Here is a 15894-nt window from a genome sequence, read left to right as displayed (position 1 = left end):
GTCTGTGCAAATGTGAATAGGTCTGAGGCTTCCTTTATTCCAGGGTTCCTCAAACTATTTTGCTCTGGGACCCCATCAGACAATAAAAATAATGTCAGGACCCCAGGAAGTTACTGCAGATGGTCATCACATCACATGTGTAGTCAGCAGACAGCACATACATGGCAGCATTGTGGAGGCACAGAATGGTGTAAGGAGTCTAAAATAACAGACAATTTAACAGATATTTCAGACTCCTTGAATCACTGACTGAGATTAGAAAAGTCATCAGCCTGATGGTCAGCAACATGGAGTCGTGACCCCATGCTGAGGAGGTTGGGACCCACTTTGGGGTCAGGACCCACAGTTTGAGAACCGCTGCTCTAATCTATGACTGAGACAGGCTGCAAGTGGTCATCACTGACATCACAGACCCTCCTCAAGAAACGCCTGGACACCTGTGTTTTTTTTCAAACGCACCCAATAAACGGCAGGTATTAGCTCCCAAACGCTCCTGTCAATCAAAGTGCGACTTCTGTGATCAAACTGTGGCTACATAGCGGTCAGGAATTTTTTCGCTATTTGTGGCTGTGCATGCGCCATTCATCTGATGCACACGCGCAGTCATTCCAAAATTGGCCTAATTGCAAAGTCGCTGATTAGCGATCAGGCCCACAATGCAGGAACATCTACAATTGGCCTACATATGACGCTCATCAGGTGCCTGGCCCTTTGATAGGTCGTTACAGTTACTGTAGATTCAAATGTTAATTTTGAAGCTGTCAGAGGGTTCAAGTACACATTACATCTAAAGATTATTTTACTTTCAGTATAGGGTTATTCCCTGCCAAATTGTTTTTCATGCACTATTTGTTTTACATAATATGCAATTTAATTTCACTATAATTATCTACACGTAAAGGCTCTTCTAATGCTGTTGTGTTTGATATACATAATTCTATTTTTACTACATTATAGAAAATGGCCTTATTCCCAGACATCTCCTGTTCAATTTAGTTACGGCTGTAATATAACCTCATTAAATACAGAAAATACTAGCACTAGATACAAGCAAACTCTTTGATCACAGAAACATAAAATAAGCTAGCTTGCCGAATAGTAGACGGAACCCTTCTGTCTTATTATTAAGGTTAGGGCTGTGGGCTATTTCAGCGTATGTTTTTTTCCCCAACTAATCATTATCCATCTTATAAATATATTTTTTCCATATTTTTATACACATTTCTGGAAAGAGTTCAAAGCCTGGTAGTGACCTTAGATTTTGATCCTGAAATAGAAGTGAACATTAACCACGCGGCGGCCTGTACAGATGTGCAATACTGTTAAGGGTTATTTAAAAAAATATATAAAATAAAACAAACATGTAATTGGCTGTCATCTTCTTCTTCACATTTAAGTATATTTGTTTTTCAAAATGACAATGCGGGTTATTCAGGCCTGATCACATTGCTGCAAATTTGCATGAGCAATTATCGATAGACTGCGCATGCGTATAATTCGTAGCGCGAGGCCATCCTGCAATAAAATCCTGCAAATTTTTTTTATCGCTGGACGTACACAAGTTGATTGACAGCTAGCCGGCGTTTGTGAGTGGTAACTGGACATTTTCTGAGAGTGTCAGGGAAAACGTAGGCATGCCAGTTGTTTGAGGGGAAGTTATGTGACGTCATCCGACACACTAGAAAATCATTCGATGGGGAGCGTCCTGCGAATAGAATTGCAGCTAATTGCTGATTCACCAACTTTTCTCTATACATTGTGTAACATAGTTGCAATGTACAAATACAGGGGGGACGATTCAGAGGTGAACCCTGGTATGTTATGGCAACCACTGATGAGCATCATAATGAGACACCCACCAGTTTTGCCGCCGATGTATATACAAAGACTCAGTAATGGTGCAAGATTGGATATTGCACCTGCCTTATGGCAGGCACAAATGTCCGAGCACACCCATATCAGTGCAACGGTGTCTTTAGACGCAATTGCTGACACAGACATGGCTGCAGCATGGCCTTTTCTGGTAGCTTCCCCCTAGTTTCTACTCGGGACACCCATTAAAATTGCATGGATTGCTGTGCAATTTTGATCTGAACCTCTGTACAGTAACCATCACAGCATGGACACAGGCAGAGAGGGAAAACCTTAACCACTTGCAGCTCATGGTTTCCCTGTGTCCACTTCTCCATCACCCCCACAGGCATCTTGAGGAGGGATAATGTGGGCAGAAAAAAGCACCAGCCAACCAGCTCCTAACTATCATATTTCAAACCCACCCTGTAACATGACAGTTAGGAGCTGACTGGCTGGTACTTTCTCTTCGTCCACTTTATTTTTTCCAAGGCTGATTACATAGACCCTACAGTGTGGAATTGCAGTGCACATAATGTGAATCAATGATTATGTAACCTGAACTTTGAGTCTCTGTGAGCCAGCTTGCTCTTTGATCAATCAACAAGTTTAAAATCTCTCCCATTTGTAGCCTGTAGTACCACATGGCACGTGTCAGGCTGGAGAAGGAACGGACACTTGGAAATTTAGCTAGCTAGGCCGATTGGATGAGCCACGGCAACAACAAATAACGTTCAATAAATAATTACCCATACCATACTGCGTATAATCATGTTACAATACTGTAGTTCCTCCAGGATCGTTTTGCATGACACCATGAATCACCAGTGTCAGACTTGCAATAGGAGACCCGTAACCTTTTCTGTGATGTAAGGAGACCTGAGTTAAACTAAAATAAACTGTAGTAATAAAAATTAAAAAGTTAACATCAAGTACAAATGTACAGTTTATATTTAACACTTTTGTAACCACAACATTAGGAAAATCCACAAATCTGAAATGACCCCATGTTTTAACCTTAGATGGTACCAATTAATGTTATCTGTAAGATGGCTCCTCTATTCTATCCATCATGGCTGGAACTGGGCAGTGAAGAGACGTGAATTGTATTGCTTGCTTGCAGGGCTAACATGAATTTGCAGCTTTGATATAAAATACCGAAATGTTGCTGGATGCATATATTGATGCACAAATAACAGGACTTTGTTTAAGGCTCACAAAGTGTATCACTTGGGTAACCGCCTATTTCCCTATTATTTTCTTTGATAGATTATGTCATGGATAGATTTTTAAATATTGTAATTGTTTTTGCAGTGTTCATAGTCAGCTGTGTAACATTGTTGTGTTTTCCTTTGCAGTGAAGGGGTGTTTAAATGTCCAGAAGACCAACTGCCGCTTGACTACGCAAAGGTACGGGTATATTCATTATTTATACGCCTCTTATCAGACCTGGCTGTTGATGTTCTGTGTTTTATAAGTGAAGTGCACGCTCTTTGAATTCAATTTCAATGAAAATAGCAATTGTCAAATTATTAACCTGCGTCTCAGGCCCAATGTTACCAGACTATCCAAATCTATGCTTCAATTTGAGGATTATTCTGTGTTGACTGATCACCCATTTATTTTTATTGCATTATTTTTAAAGGAATTTGTCACCCTACTAGTGACTTGACAACAGATCCCTCATTTTTAACATTCACTCTTACCAGGGAATGTCCTTGCTGAACTCTAGGACTCTGACTCTCTTCTTAAAAGGGAAATGTCTTTTTTCAAGCCATTCGAAGGCCAGTTTGTTAGTATGCAAATGCTATGTTTGTTCCTCTTCAGAGACAGATATTGTTGCTGTACTTGAGGATCTGTCTTCTAAAATAGCCACTGGCAGTGCGAGCCAATAGAGCTTTGCCAAAGAAAACCTCTGCAGAACCTCTATGTGCTGAGCCCAGGAGACACTGCATCCTACAACAATGCCAGTCTGTTCCATGAGCTTTTTTAAATGCAGTTCGTAGAGTAGCATAAACCATGCTTTTGTATCTCAGGTCCGAGCCAAACCCAGCACAGACTGGAGATAAAGCAGCATCAGTACAGTTTTGAGATGCACTAGAAAAAAGGGGCATTGTGATAGCTGCATTAGGGGAGTCTGTGCTTGGTGTGTACCATGCCTCTGTGTGAATGTGTCCTGTCAGTCCAGCCTACAATTATACACAGAGAGTCTGAGAACAACGCTGTCCCCTTTCCTTGTGGTAAATCTGTACTGTTCTCTGTCGCACGTGTTCCGTAAGGAAGGATGAATGATATGACTGAGGCTGGGTTTCTTTGATTCCCCCCCTCTCCTCTTTTCTGTGGCTGTAAATGACAAATGCATTCTTAATAGAGACACAGCTGAGCCAGCAGCTGTCATGTGCGTTTTACTACACATTTTTGTGGACAATTGGCATTGGCTTTGCACAAGACATGGGCACACTCAGAAGTGGCAGGTGGCATCCTGAGGAAAATGTGATCATTGTGTTTTTTTTTTAGAATCTGCTTTCCTTCTTTGTAAAACCCACATTCCTGTTCATTTTATCTCATCCGTGTTTCTAATTGTCCTTGTACAGATTTACCCAGACCGAGAGCTGGAAACTCAAGTACTCAGTCTGACTATTCGATGCATACACAGTGAGGAGGGCTGCCGCTGGAGTGGGCAGCTGAAGCAGCTCCAGGTGAGGAGAATACCAGGGAGGACTCTGTGACACATTGCAGTCATATACGGAAAACGGGATACGGTCATTGGGTCACCAGCAAGCTGTTAGACAGTCATTAGGTCGACATCATTAGGTCGATATGCAGGAAGGTCGACATGAGTCTAGGTCGACAGGGTCATTAGGTCGACATGGGTTAGGTAGACAGTCAAAAGGTCGACATGGGGTTTTTCACTGTTTTTTGAGCCAACATGTGCCGGGAGGCGGTATTTCATGCGCTACCATCCACTAGGGCATTGGTGGGAGAATAAAATAGTGTGCTGAGCGCAGCGAGGCACCGAGCCTGAAGCATGGCCAGCGGACTTTAACCGGTGTCCATGTCGACTGAGTTGACATTCGGCTAAAAAACAGTGAATAACCCTATGTGGACATTTTGACTGTCTACCTAATGACCCTGTCGACCTAGACTCATGTCGACCTTCCTGCATGTCTACCTAGACACATGACCTAAATGCATGTCGACCTAATGGTGTCGACCTAATGACTGTATAACAACTTGCTGGTGATCAACTGATCCACACCCCGGAAAACGTGAGCTGAAATAAATGTAATCTATAAGAGTCCGACCAGCGCTCCAGTTATAACAGTTCACATTCCCCCAGCGCCCAAGTCAATGCATGTCCATAGCCAGCAAGGGAAACACAGCATTGTTTGATATTTGAATAAAAAATAGCTGGTTTATGCCATAAAGTTTCTACAAGGTTAAGGGCCAGATGTATCAAGCTTCAAAAGTGATAAAATGGAGAGTGATAAACAGCCAGCCAATCAGCTCTTACCTGTTATTTTTCAAACCCAGCCTGTGACATGACAGGTAGGAGCTCATTGGCTGGCTGTTTATCACTCTACATTTTATCACTTTTGAATCTTGATACATCTGGCCCTAAGTCATTGCAGGGGGGTTTATCCAAAAACAGGAGAACTCTAGGCCTCTGGCATATGAAAGCCATAAGCACTAGGCAATTCTACACCCAGCAAGGAGCTAAAAGCCAGAAATATGACTTGATTATTGTTTGTGTGTTTCCATTACATTGTAGAATGCCATTTTCCTTCTAATTGGTTGCAGCTTTTTAGAGGTTATAAAAAAACATGCTTCATGTTTAATCAATCTCTGAGCTAGGTTTCATCGCACACATTGGTACCCAATCCCTGTTTCCAAGTTCCTTAAAGTGCTTCTGTGAAGTCAGGTTATAATTCCAGTAACTGGGGAAGTAATGTGTGCCTGCCTGATCTTTGCAATAGTCCTTTCAGTTGCATTACAGGGACTGGATTTTCTATCACCGACATCCCTCGTGTGACCTTTAACAAAGGTAACCAGTTCCGCCACATTAACCTTTTCATTACCAAGCCCCTTGGCATAGGTCTGACCTGACGTAGAATAAGCATGTGCAGTAAGGACAATGAGACGATTGTTTCCTGTGTCTAACTTGTAGAAAACTGATTAAATTGACTGCTGGTTTAGTGGCTCTGGGTCACAAGACATTAGAAGACATCACCATAATAGTAAATCAGATTGTGTTACATTTTAGAAGCATGGCCACTGGCCATGCACGTGCCTGAAATGTTGAGAATATAGGTCTGTTTTAGGCTTGAGTATGTAGGAGCCTAAAATATATTAGGTAACTGTGGGGCAGATTTATTAAGCTTGGAGAAGAGATAAACTGGAGATAAAGCGGAGAAAAGGTAAAAGGAGATAAAGCACAGCCAATCAGCTGTGTTTGAAAAAGACAGTTGGGAGATGATTGGCTGGTGCTTTATCTCCTTTTACCTTTTCTCCGCTTTATCTCCAGTTTATCTCTTCTCCAAGCTTAATAAATCTACCCCCGAGTGAGAAAAAAATGTATTGCCTATACACCAATGAGATGCAAGGTTTAAGTTATTGAAAACTGCATTTAAGGAAATGTTCGATGGCGGAACATTCAGGGTTATCAAAAGCATTTTGACTAGTGCCCATTTAAACAAAAAAAACGAAAAAAATTTGAAACAACCATTCTAATTTGCAACTTCAGAAATAGACTAATTTAGTAATGTTCTTGTCCCCTCAGACTCATCTCAACATTTGTGCCTTCAATGTGATCCCCTGCCCTAACCGATGTAGCACCAAACTAATCCGTCGAGATTTGCCGGAGCACATGCAGCATGACTGCCCCAAACGCAAAGTTCGCTGTGAGTTCTGTGGAAACGACTTCACGGGGGAGGCTTATGAGGTGAGACTTCCTGCGTTCCTCGCTGAGCACGAGCGACTTAACTACCTAGGACTGTACTGCCCTGAAGATTATGATCTTTGTCAATATATTATATTGGGTCTATTTTGTTAAAATATACGAGTAGTTTTAGGCCAGTATCCAATCAGCTGGAGTAATTTACTGTGGCTTTCCAATTAGCGCCGATACGCTGCATTTATCAGGGATTACGCACAATAGGCAATACGCAGCCTCTGGAACCGCGATAACACATGGGATCAACAATTTATCCCCATGTCCTTTTTTGGCCGATAAAAATGGTGTATCCGATAATGAGCATCAGTCAAAATTTGTTTTTATTGGCCAAAAAAGGATCGAAAGTAATAACAAAGAACAGACCAGTGCTGCATGAGAGCTGAGAGCGTATGTGTATATCTGTTACTGATGCTGGATATTTTTTAGATTGTTCCACACTTAATAGTAAACACATTTTGAACATGTTCCCTCTAATGTTATTTTTGCTGTTGCTATATTTAGAACCATTTTAATCAGTTTATTTATAAGGCAATTTCCAAAAACCTCTGAAAATTCCTGCTATGCCAGCTACAGTGCTTGAGCTCTGTGTTCATCCCAACATTTCCCAATTCCAGCTAATGACTTACACATTTACAATAAGTTGCGATAATCTTTGATACATTAGCTCTGTCAAACCATGTAAATGTCTCTCCTCTCTCTCACGCATTTGCTTCAGCAGAGAATAGGGAGAAACATTTCTCGGCATTAACCCATCCCATATTCCCTTGTTCTCTGCAGGATCACCAGGGATGCTGTCCCCAGGAGAGCGTATACTGTGAGAACAAGTGCGGGGCCCGCATGATGAGACGTGTCTTATCTCAACATTCGCTGTCCGAGTGCCCTAAGCGCACTCAGCCCTGCCCTTACTGCAGCAAGGAGTTTGTGTTCGACACCATCCAGGTAATGATTGGGAGCTTATAATATAAGGGTACAAGAAGTAGAGTAGATGGGTGTCACCCATGTTTCTGCAAAAGTCTGGGGTTTATGCTGTCCTGTACACAGCATACATGCAGCTGGGCGAGACGTCATATCTTAATTTATCCTGCAGCTATCTGGGATGGCTTCACATTAAGTGGCTTGAGCATGAGAATACAGGATAGTGTAGGCTCGCCGGACATCTGCATGATCGTACAAGAAGGGGGCACTGGGGCTACTGTTTATTCTGTACCGAACACCGACAGTAAATAGTTGTTTTTTTTCTAAGTTAGAGAACCACATTTAGAAGCACATTAGAGTTGGCACGAAGGCTTACAATTGGAAGCCCAATCTGCCAATCACAGTCTAGCATGTGTTTAGCAGATAGTGCTTCCAACAGGAAGCCACTGCAATCATTGGCAGGCAGATGGATGGGAGGGTTTGCTTCCTTGCATCCCCTAGGTATAATCCACTATAATAACTCCCCACTGATTAGAAAACTAAGACAGAAGCTGGTTGCTCCTATCTATTACAGTAAACATGTGATAAATTGCAGGATGTGTGACCCTTTTATTAGTTTAGTAATTAAAGCAAGGAAATCTTAGCGAGGAGTCTCCTTGTTAAAGCTAAACTGTCTCCCAAGGATTACCCATTATTTTTTTTATACATAAAATAATACATTAAAATAACTTTTAGTACTTTTACATAGCTCCATGTGCCCTCCAGTACAGCAGGGGGACAGTGATTCCTTGTGAAGCTACTGTAGGTATTATGTCACTGCAGTGCCAAAAGCTTATTGTGCTCACAAGAGTAATGTCACCCCATGTACACACTTCTTCAAAAATGAGAGAGCTCTGCTCGCATAAGCTTAAATTCTAAATCTTTACTACGTTATATTGAAACAGTTTGTCACCTGAAATTGCTGTTGACCTGTATACGTTCTTACTTTATATAGTTGGACTAGATCCTGTTTTATGATTTCTATTTCCACTGGCAGTGATTATATTGGCTATCATACTATGTGGCTTTTCTCTTTCTTTTTTTTTTTTTGCAGAGTCACCAGTTCCAATGTCCTCGCTACCCAGTCTCCTGTCCCAACCAGTGTGGCGTTGCCACCATTGCCAGGGAAGACTTAAGTGGGCACTTAAAAGAGAGCTGCAGTTCTGCGTTAGTTCTGTGTCCTTTCAAGGATTCTGGCTGTAAACATCGAGTAAGTTTCTGTATAAGAATAAGAATTTTTTTAAAAATGGCCAATTTAAAATGGCTGCAGGACAGGTATAGAAGCAGTAAGATAAATATGCTGGTAGTAGGCTACCGGTGGCACTACACATTACAGCATGTCCGACCATAGTTTTGCTTTTAAAGCATGCTGGTTTGTGTAGTCCCGCAGCAGCTGGCAAGTTAGAAGCAAAAACACTTTGTTTTTCTGAAACAATCTAATATTTTTAGTATGGCTCAAATACAAAGACCACACAACCAACGAAGTAAACACATTTAGCTCAAAATTAAAAGAATACGTTAATTTTTTGGCTAAAGCAAAAAATTTATTTAAAAAACCCATACATTTAAAAATTGTATTTGTCCTGGAAAAAAAAATCAATAAGAGTCACTTGTAAGGTAGACAAAAAAAAGTTATTCCAAGTGAATGCCAGTGCACTGCTAAAGGGGAAATGGTTTTGCTTATTTTTTTTAATTTCCAATATATCTGGGAGAATGAACCTCCTACATACAACAGTAATGTCAATTTATATTCTAATAGCAATCAAGTATAGGATGGGCATAATTCTACTTCCTCTATTTAGAGCCATCTGTAGCTTGATCTAGCAATCAGAACGACACCAAATTTACTAGTGAGACAAATTAAAACACGGGAAGCAGGGTTCCAGATAAGTAATATATATTAGAACAAAAAAGTCACTGATATGGGGAATATTACACTGTACAATGGGCCAGACCTGATTGCTGGGCTGTGAGTATTCAGAGCCCATCAGGTAAACGCCACCCTGCCAACCCCCCTCTCCCCCATGTGAAAATGCGATAGCAGCCGTGTACATGAGGGGAAAACCATTCTAAATCACCATCCAGTGGTTTTCCCCAATAGGACTTACTCGGTGCTGCAATGGCCATAGGGAGAAGGAGGCCACTGATGACGTCAGCGGCTCTCCCTCCCAACGGCCGATGAACACCTGCATTTTCTAGGACGAACCCAGAAAACGCACAGTTTCCGCCCCCAAACAGCCGCAGGGTGTCACTCAAAGAAGGGTATATACATCGCTTGCGTTTGCCTGAATCATGTGACACTACCACGTGTAAAAATTCAAGTACATTGGATCAATTATATAATGAACGATGACAATATAAACAATATAGCAACTGTAAATTCAATGAGAGAATTCTCAAAAAAAAAAAAGAAAAATGTAAAAATGTTACTACTCGCCCTACTAACAGCCAGTGATGGCTATTCATCGCTGGCTGCCTTCATACGGATGCGCACAGCATACCGAAATCGCAGCCGAGCGATTGGGGCTGATTCAGGCCCAATGGGTAATTTGTGTGATAGTGGCAAGACAAAATTAATAACAAGACTAAACTGTGATGAACAATTACCTTTTATTGTTCCAGCAATAAAATATTTGTCCAATTTCAAACAGCATAATAATCTGCCTGCTTCCCATATCCTAATTACCATATATACTCGAGTATAAGCCTACTTTTTTCAAAACATTTTTTATGCTAAAAAAGCCCCCCCCCCCCCCCCCCCCCCCTCGGCTTATATTTGAGTGAGGGTCCCACTTGAGTCAATACGTTTTCCCAGTTTTTTGTTGTAAAATTAGGTGCCTCAGCTTATATTCGGGTCGACTTATACTCGAGTATATACGGTAGTCACCCTACAGCCATTCCATTGTCTTTTTTTTTTAATTCTCCTGACAGATACATATAGTAGATATATTTTGCAGATCATCACATTAATATCCCTGCATTGGAACAAATTATATATAAAGAAAAACTCAACTTGTTACCCCATTCCACCTCAAATCTTCACTAGATATGGTACTTACCTAGCAGGGCTAAGACCACACTTATTTATGTATTTATGAGAGCTGTTGTTTTCCATGGTTAAGATGATGCTAATTGTATTTTGCTTAACACTTACTAGTGCCCCAAGATTGGGATGAGCAGGCATCTGGAAGAAAATATGAGAATTCACCTCAGCATGATGTCCTCCCTGGTCAGCCGACAGAGGCAAGAGATCCTAGAACTTAGAAAGCAGGTGGAGGAACTGTCTGTGAGCAGCGAAGGGGTGCTTATCTGGAAGATCAGCGACTACACCCGAAAAGTGCAGGAAGCAAAGGTTCGGGGCAACTACGAGTCATTTAGCCCACCATTTTACACACACAGATATGGATACAAGCTCCAGGTGTCTGTTTTCTTAAATGGAAATGGCAGTGGTGAAGGCAACTATCTTTCTGTCTACATAAGGGTCCTCCCTGGGGAGTACGACAACCTACTAGAATGGCCTTTTTCTTATCGTGTCACTTTTTCCTTGCTTGACCAAAGTGATCCATCCTTGTCCAAACCCCAACATATTACTGAGACTTTTAACCCTGACCCCAACTGGAAGAACTTCCAAAAACCAAGTGGCTCTCGAAATTCCCTGGACGAAAGTACCCTTGGCTTTGGATATCCCAAGTTTATCTCTCATGAGGACATAAGAAAGCGTAACTATGTACGAGACGCTGCTATATTCCTTAAAGCATCTGTGGACATTCCTCAGAAAATCATTGCATAATCATTAGGCATTACGGACCCATTTGAGAAGAGGTTCTCCTCTTACTAAAATCAGTGATGTTTTGCTTTCAGTTCCTGATTGGCATCACTATCGCAGATGCTTGAGCTCCAGGAAGGAGGATAGTTACAATTAAGGTACAAAAACTCGTCATCCAACACTGTACATTTTATTTTCAGTTACTATGACCAAGTCAACTGTGAAAAAGAAGATGGTTTTCTGCACCATTCATGCTCTTTGGTTTTTTGGAGATGATGATGTCCCAAAATAAGCAGCAAAAGTGTACCAAAAGTTCATCTTTATTCTTCTCTTTGGGCAAAAATATAACAACTGCTACAAAATTTTGACTAAAATCGTCACCTGGCACGTAACAATAACTCTTGGTGTGCCTATTGGAATTAGACACGCAACAATGGGTTTGTCTGTTTCTCGGATGCAACAGAAATATGCAGTGCATTACGTTGATGTAACAGTGGACAGTTGGAGTCCTTTAGCGCTATTAGGCGCTGAAAGATGTTTTTGAGGTCAACACTATTACCTGAAAACTAAAGACACGTATTAACATGAAGCCAAAGTGTCCAATTGGAGTAAGGTTGGAGAGGTGTACCCCAAGCAATAGAAGAGGAGTGGGTCTACCTCAGGGGTATTTGCAGTGCTGGCCTTGTGTGCAAAGGAGTACATAGAACTCTTAACCTGCCTGAGTTCTTCAGCTGCAAAGGGTCCAAGTGTTTTAATAGAAGACACAGCCAATAAATACACTATACAATGCACATGTCCTGAGAGCAGCGCCGTATGTCGAGGTTCTTCCTCGCACAGTATGGCAGCTGTTTATTTGTATTCTACGCAGAAGCATTTTCTACTCTTTTATAGTCTTTTTACTCCTTATTTTGTAATTGACAGTTTGATTATGAGATGTTCTGGATGGCTTTGGGATTTGATTCTGATGATTTCGTAGCTGGGGGATTCAATTATTGATCAGTTTTATGACAAAAAATGTTTTGGTACTTGTGAGTTATCCGGGCGTCCGATTTTTTGATTGTATGCCTTAAGTTAAGGCATACAATCAGATGCGATGCGATGCGATATCGCATCGCATCGCATCGCATGCGATCATCGGATGCGATGACCCGATTTTTCCATAGGAATCAATGTTAAAATGATTCCTATGGAAAAAGGGGTCCTTTTCATACCCCTACTATCCAAGTGGGCATGGAGTTGGATATAAACCTGTGGCGAGCGTAGCGAGCCACCGAGCCCGAAGCGTGGCGAGCGAAGCGAGCCCCGCGAGGGGACGGTATTCCGTGTCCCCTCGCGGGGCTCGCTACGCTCGCCACGCTTCGGGCTCGGTGGCTCGCTACGCTCGCCACAGGTTTATATCCAACTCCATGCCCACTTGGATAGTAGGGGTATGAAAAGGACCCTTTTTCCCATTGAATTCCATGTTAAAATGGACTCAGTCCATTTTAACATTGATTCCTATGGAAAAATCGGGTCATCGCATCGCATCGCATCGCATCCGATGGTCGCATGCGATGCGATGTCCCGATCCGACCCGATTTAAAAATCGGACGCCCGGATAACTCACAAGTACCAATGTTTTTGTTTGATGTGATGTCTCTGATGTGAGCTCTGCAGATCTGTACATTTCAGTTAAAGGACCTACAGTAACCATTGGGGCACAGTACTGAGATTTAAGCATCTCCTGTCATATAGAAATAATGTTGTACATGGCTCTACAGCACAACACTAAGTGACCTAACCGCAGTGACGGAGATGAGGTTATCCGTACATCCATACCTTGTAAAGAGAACGAGAAGCAATTCTATTTTCAGTGCAATGTTTGTAACCGTGTCGTGTTACCTGGACAATAGCCAGTCAGTGCACTAGGAACTAGCGATGCCAGCAGACACCAAGCACGGTGCCATCTCACTAGTTTCTATTGAATTGAATGGCAGCGCTCCTCAATATTGGTTCAGCTCTACATCTATACCCTGTGAATAGATTTCTATTCAAAAATATTTCTTCCGTGTTCATTGTTTTTTTTCTCATACTCATATATGTAACATGATCTGTAGCAGAGCACCCTACCCTAACTGCACATGAATACAAAAGATCATGTTACTCACTCTTCAGTCTCGATAGGAAACTAACCCGGTAACCTGTGTTTACAGTATTGTCATCTGTCAGTCTCAACAAGATCTTATACAACTTGGCTTTATTTCACAACATAAGCATTAATACCGACCCTGTAACTTTTGTTTAACACTGAAAACGGTGACAGGTTTAAAATTCACACTTAAAGACTATGGTGTGGGCGTATCTCCCAATTAGTGGGTGCCGGCAGTGATAGGTTCTAGCAGTGTTTGGGGCAGTTGGTTTGGATTCCCTATTTCCACATCTGGAGCCACTGCTCCCAACTGTCCTGATTTAGTCATATTGGGTAGAATGTCATTATAAACACTTGAATTCCATTTTGGGGTAAATATCTTGAGATACAAAATATGCTTGCACCTTACATGCAAATGAGGCGCAGATGAGAATTAGTCGTGTTTGCTGTGTTTAGGCTGTAAGATGTGCAAAGGCACATCTGTATTTATATACGGTATATTTTACATGCTTAATATGTATTTATATATGGTATATTTTACACTTTCCCAGAGTACATTGCTAATACGTTACTACTAATGGGTGTCATGTTACCAATGAGCAGATTGCAGGAAGAATATTTATTATGGAATATTTATCTGACACTTCTAAAGCTTTCAGCAGTTAGGAAAACATGTACACTACAGTCTCCTACACACACAGACACACACACACACACACACACACACACACACACACACACACGTACGTACGTACGTGGAAGACATTTGTGGACTGAACCAGTATTCAAAGGAACACAGACTATGAACTCACACATACCCAGTACATATTGGTCGTGATGCTCCAGTGATGACAGTTTCCCAGTGACCTTATGCATTCTCTATTCAGCCAGTGGTTGCTTGTATTGTGAATATTTAATGTGTGCTGTTTAAATGGCATCTGTTACTGCAGAAGCCGAATTCCATTCCATGCTGTACATTCTCTGGTTCAACTATTCAAATCAAAATGACTTGATATCCCCTAAAGGTATTGCTGTTCCCATTTTCAGGGATTCATGTTATGTTCTCTAGAAATAAAACATGCGGTATAATCACCCACTTCTGATTAATGCAACATCTTCCATGTAAATAAATCTACTGCTGACGTGCCAATAGGCAATACAGTCTGCGGTGCGCTGTGATAATATATAGCAGATGACGCCAACTCATGAGCCATACCCAGAGCTATGTACATTACAGCGATGGTGCTACCAGGAAATGATCTGCTTGTTTATCCAAAATAATCTGGAACCTGTTGACGGTTGTAGATCTCGGAACCCAGTGGGATGGATCTGTCAATGGTTACAATGGTGTTATGTAGTGTGTATGAATTATTTTGTTATCGTTGTTCTTATTTATTGTCTACGAATTTCTGTTGAATGAAGAATTAATGTATTGTATGGGAGAGGCAGCTGATTACCTTTATACTTTTGTATAATAAATCCTCTCCATATTGAAAATCCAAACCTTTGTGTTTTCTGATCATTTTGTGGAAGATCATCTCACTCATAACCTTTCAAGTGTTCAAAGAATGACCACCTTGTGGCCTCCTGTTTCTATATGTATTTTACTCCTGATTCACCCATAACATGTCACAGCAAAGCCACACATTATGGACCTAATTCTGGTTGACTCGCAAGGCTGCAAGTCCACCAGACATTGCCCGCAGTGCCCCTCGCATGCCGCGATCTCCCTTGAATCCCTGCACGGCTGTGAATGGATGGTTTGCATAATCATCCATTTGCAGCCATGGAGAAATCATTCGATGTTCGGCGACCATCAAATGATTTCTCCAGCGCTCGCAGATCAGAGACACCTCTATGGTGTCTCTGATCTGTGAGTGCCCTAGGCGGGACATCCACCGACGTCAGCTGCCCGCCCCCGCACTCGCGTCACCGGGCGATTATCATGGGAACCTCCAGCATTTTCATGGGAACGCCCACACTGCTACCTGAAATGGGTGTTGGTTATTAGATAGACAGTCAATAGGTCTGCCCGAAAAAGTTGACATGCAATAGGTCGACAGGGTCAAAAGGTTGAAAAGGAAAAAGTTGACTAGTTTTTTGTCTTCAATTTTTTTATGTTAATGTCGACAACTGTTGACATGAACCCATAACAGTGTATGTATACCCTCACTTCGGGCTCAGTGCCCGGCTACATTCGGCTCACTATTATATTCACTACAGGTTGAGTATCCCGTATCC

At 41.7% G+C, this 15894-nt stretch overlaps 1 protein-coding gene across 1 annotated transcript in view; it reads left to right on the top strand.

Moving 5' to 3' along the window:
• TRAF4 (TNF receptor associated factor 4) overlaps positions 1 to 12680 on the top strand; it is a 36140-nt gene extending 23460 nt beyond the window's left edge. The window contains exons 2-7 of the mRNA XM_083172361.1: positions 3210 to 3261; positions 4446 to 4550; positions 6632 to 6793; positions 7583 to 7744; positions 8814 to 8969; positions 10917 to 12680. Of these exons, the coding sequence (XP_083028487.1) occupies positions 3210 to 3261; positions 4446 to 4550; positions 6632 to 6793; positions 7583 to 7744; positions 8814 to 8969; positions 10917 to 11549 (1270 nt within the window). The 3' untranslated portion in view covers positions 11550 to 12680. The remainder of the gene's footprint in view (positions 1 to 3209; positions 3262 to 4445; positions 4551 to 6631; positions 6794 to 7582; positions 7745 to 8813; positions 8970 to 10916) is intronic.
• The last annotated feature ends 3214 nt before the right edge of the window (positions 12681 to 15894 follow it).

The sequence above is a fragment of the Crinia signifera genome, chromosome 2 (assembly GCF_055691185.1).
Source record: "Crinia signifera chromosome 2, ASM5569118v1, whole genome shotgun sequence".
Classification (NCBI taxonomy): Eukaryota; Metazoa; Chordata; class Amphibia; order Anura; family Myobatrachidae; genus Crinia; species Crinia signifera.
Note: the sequence above shows the minus strand (reverse complement) of the source record. Positions and strands in the feature narration are given on the sequence as shown.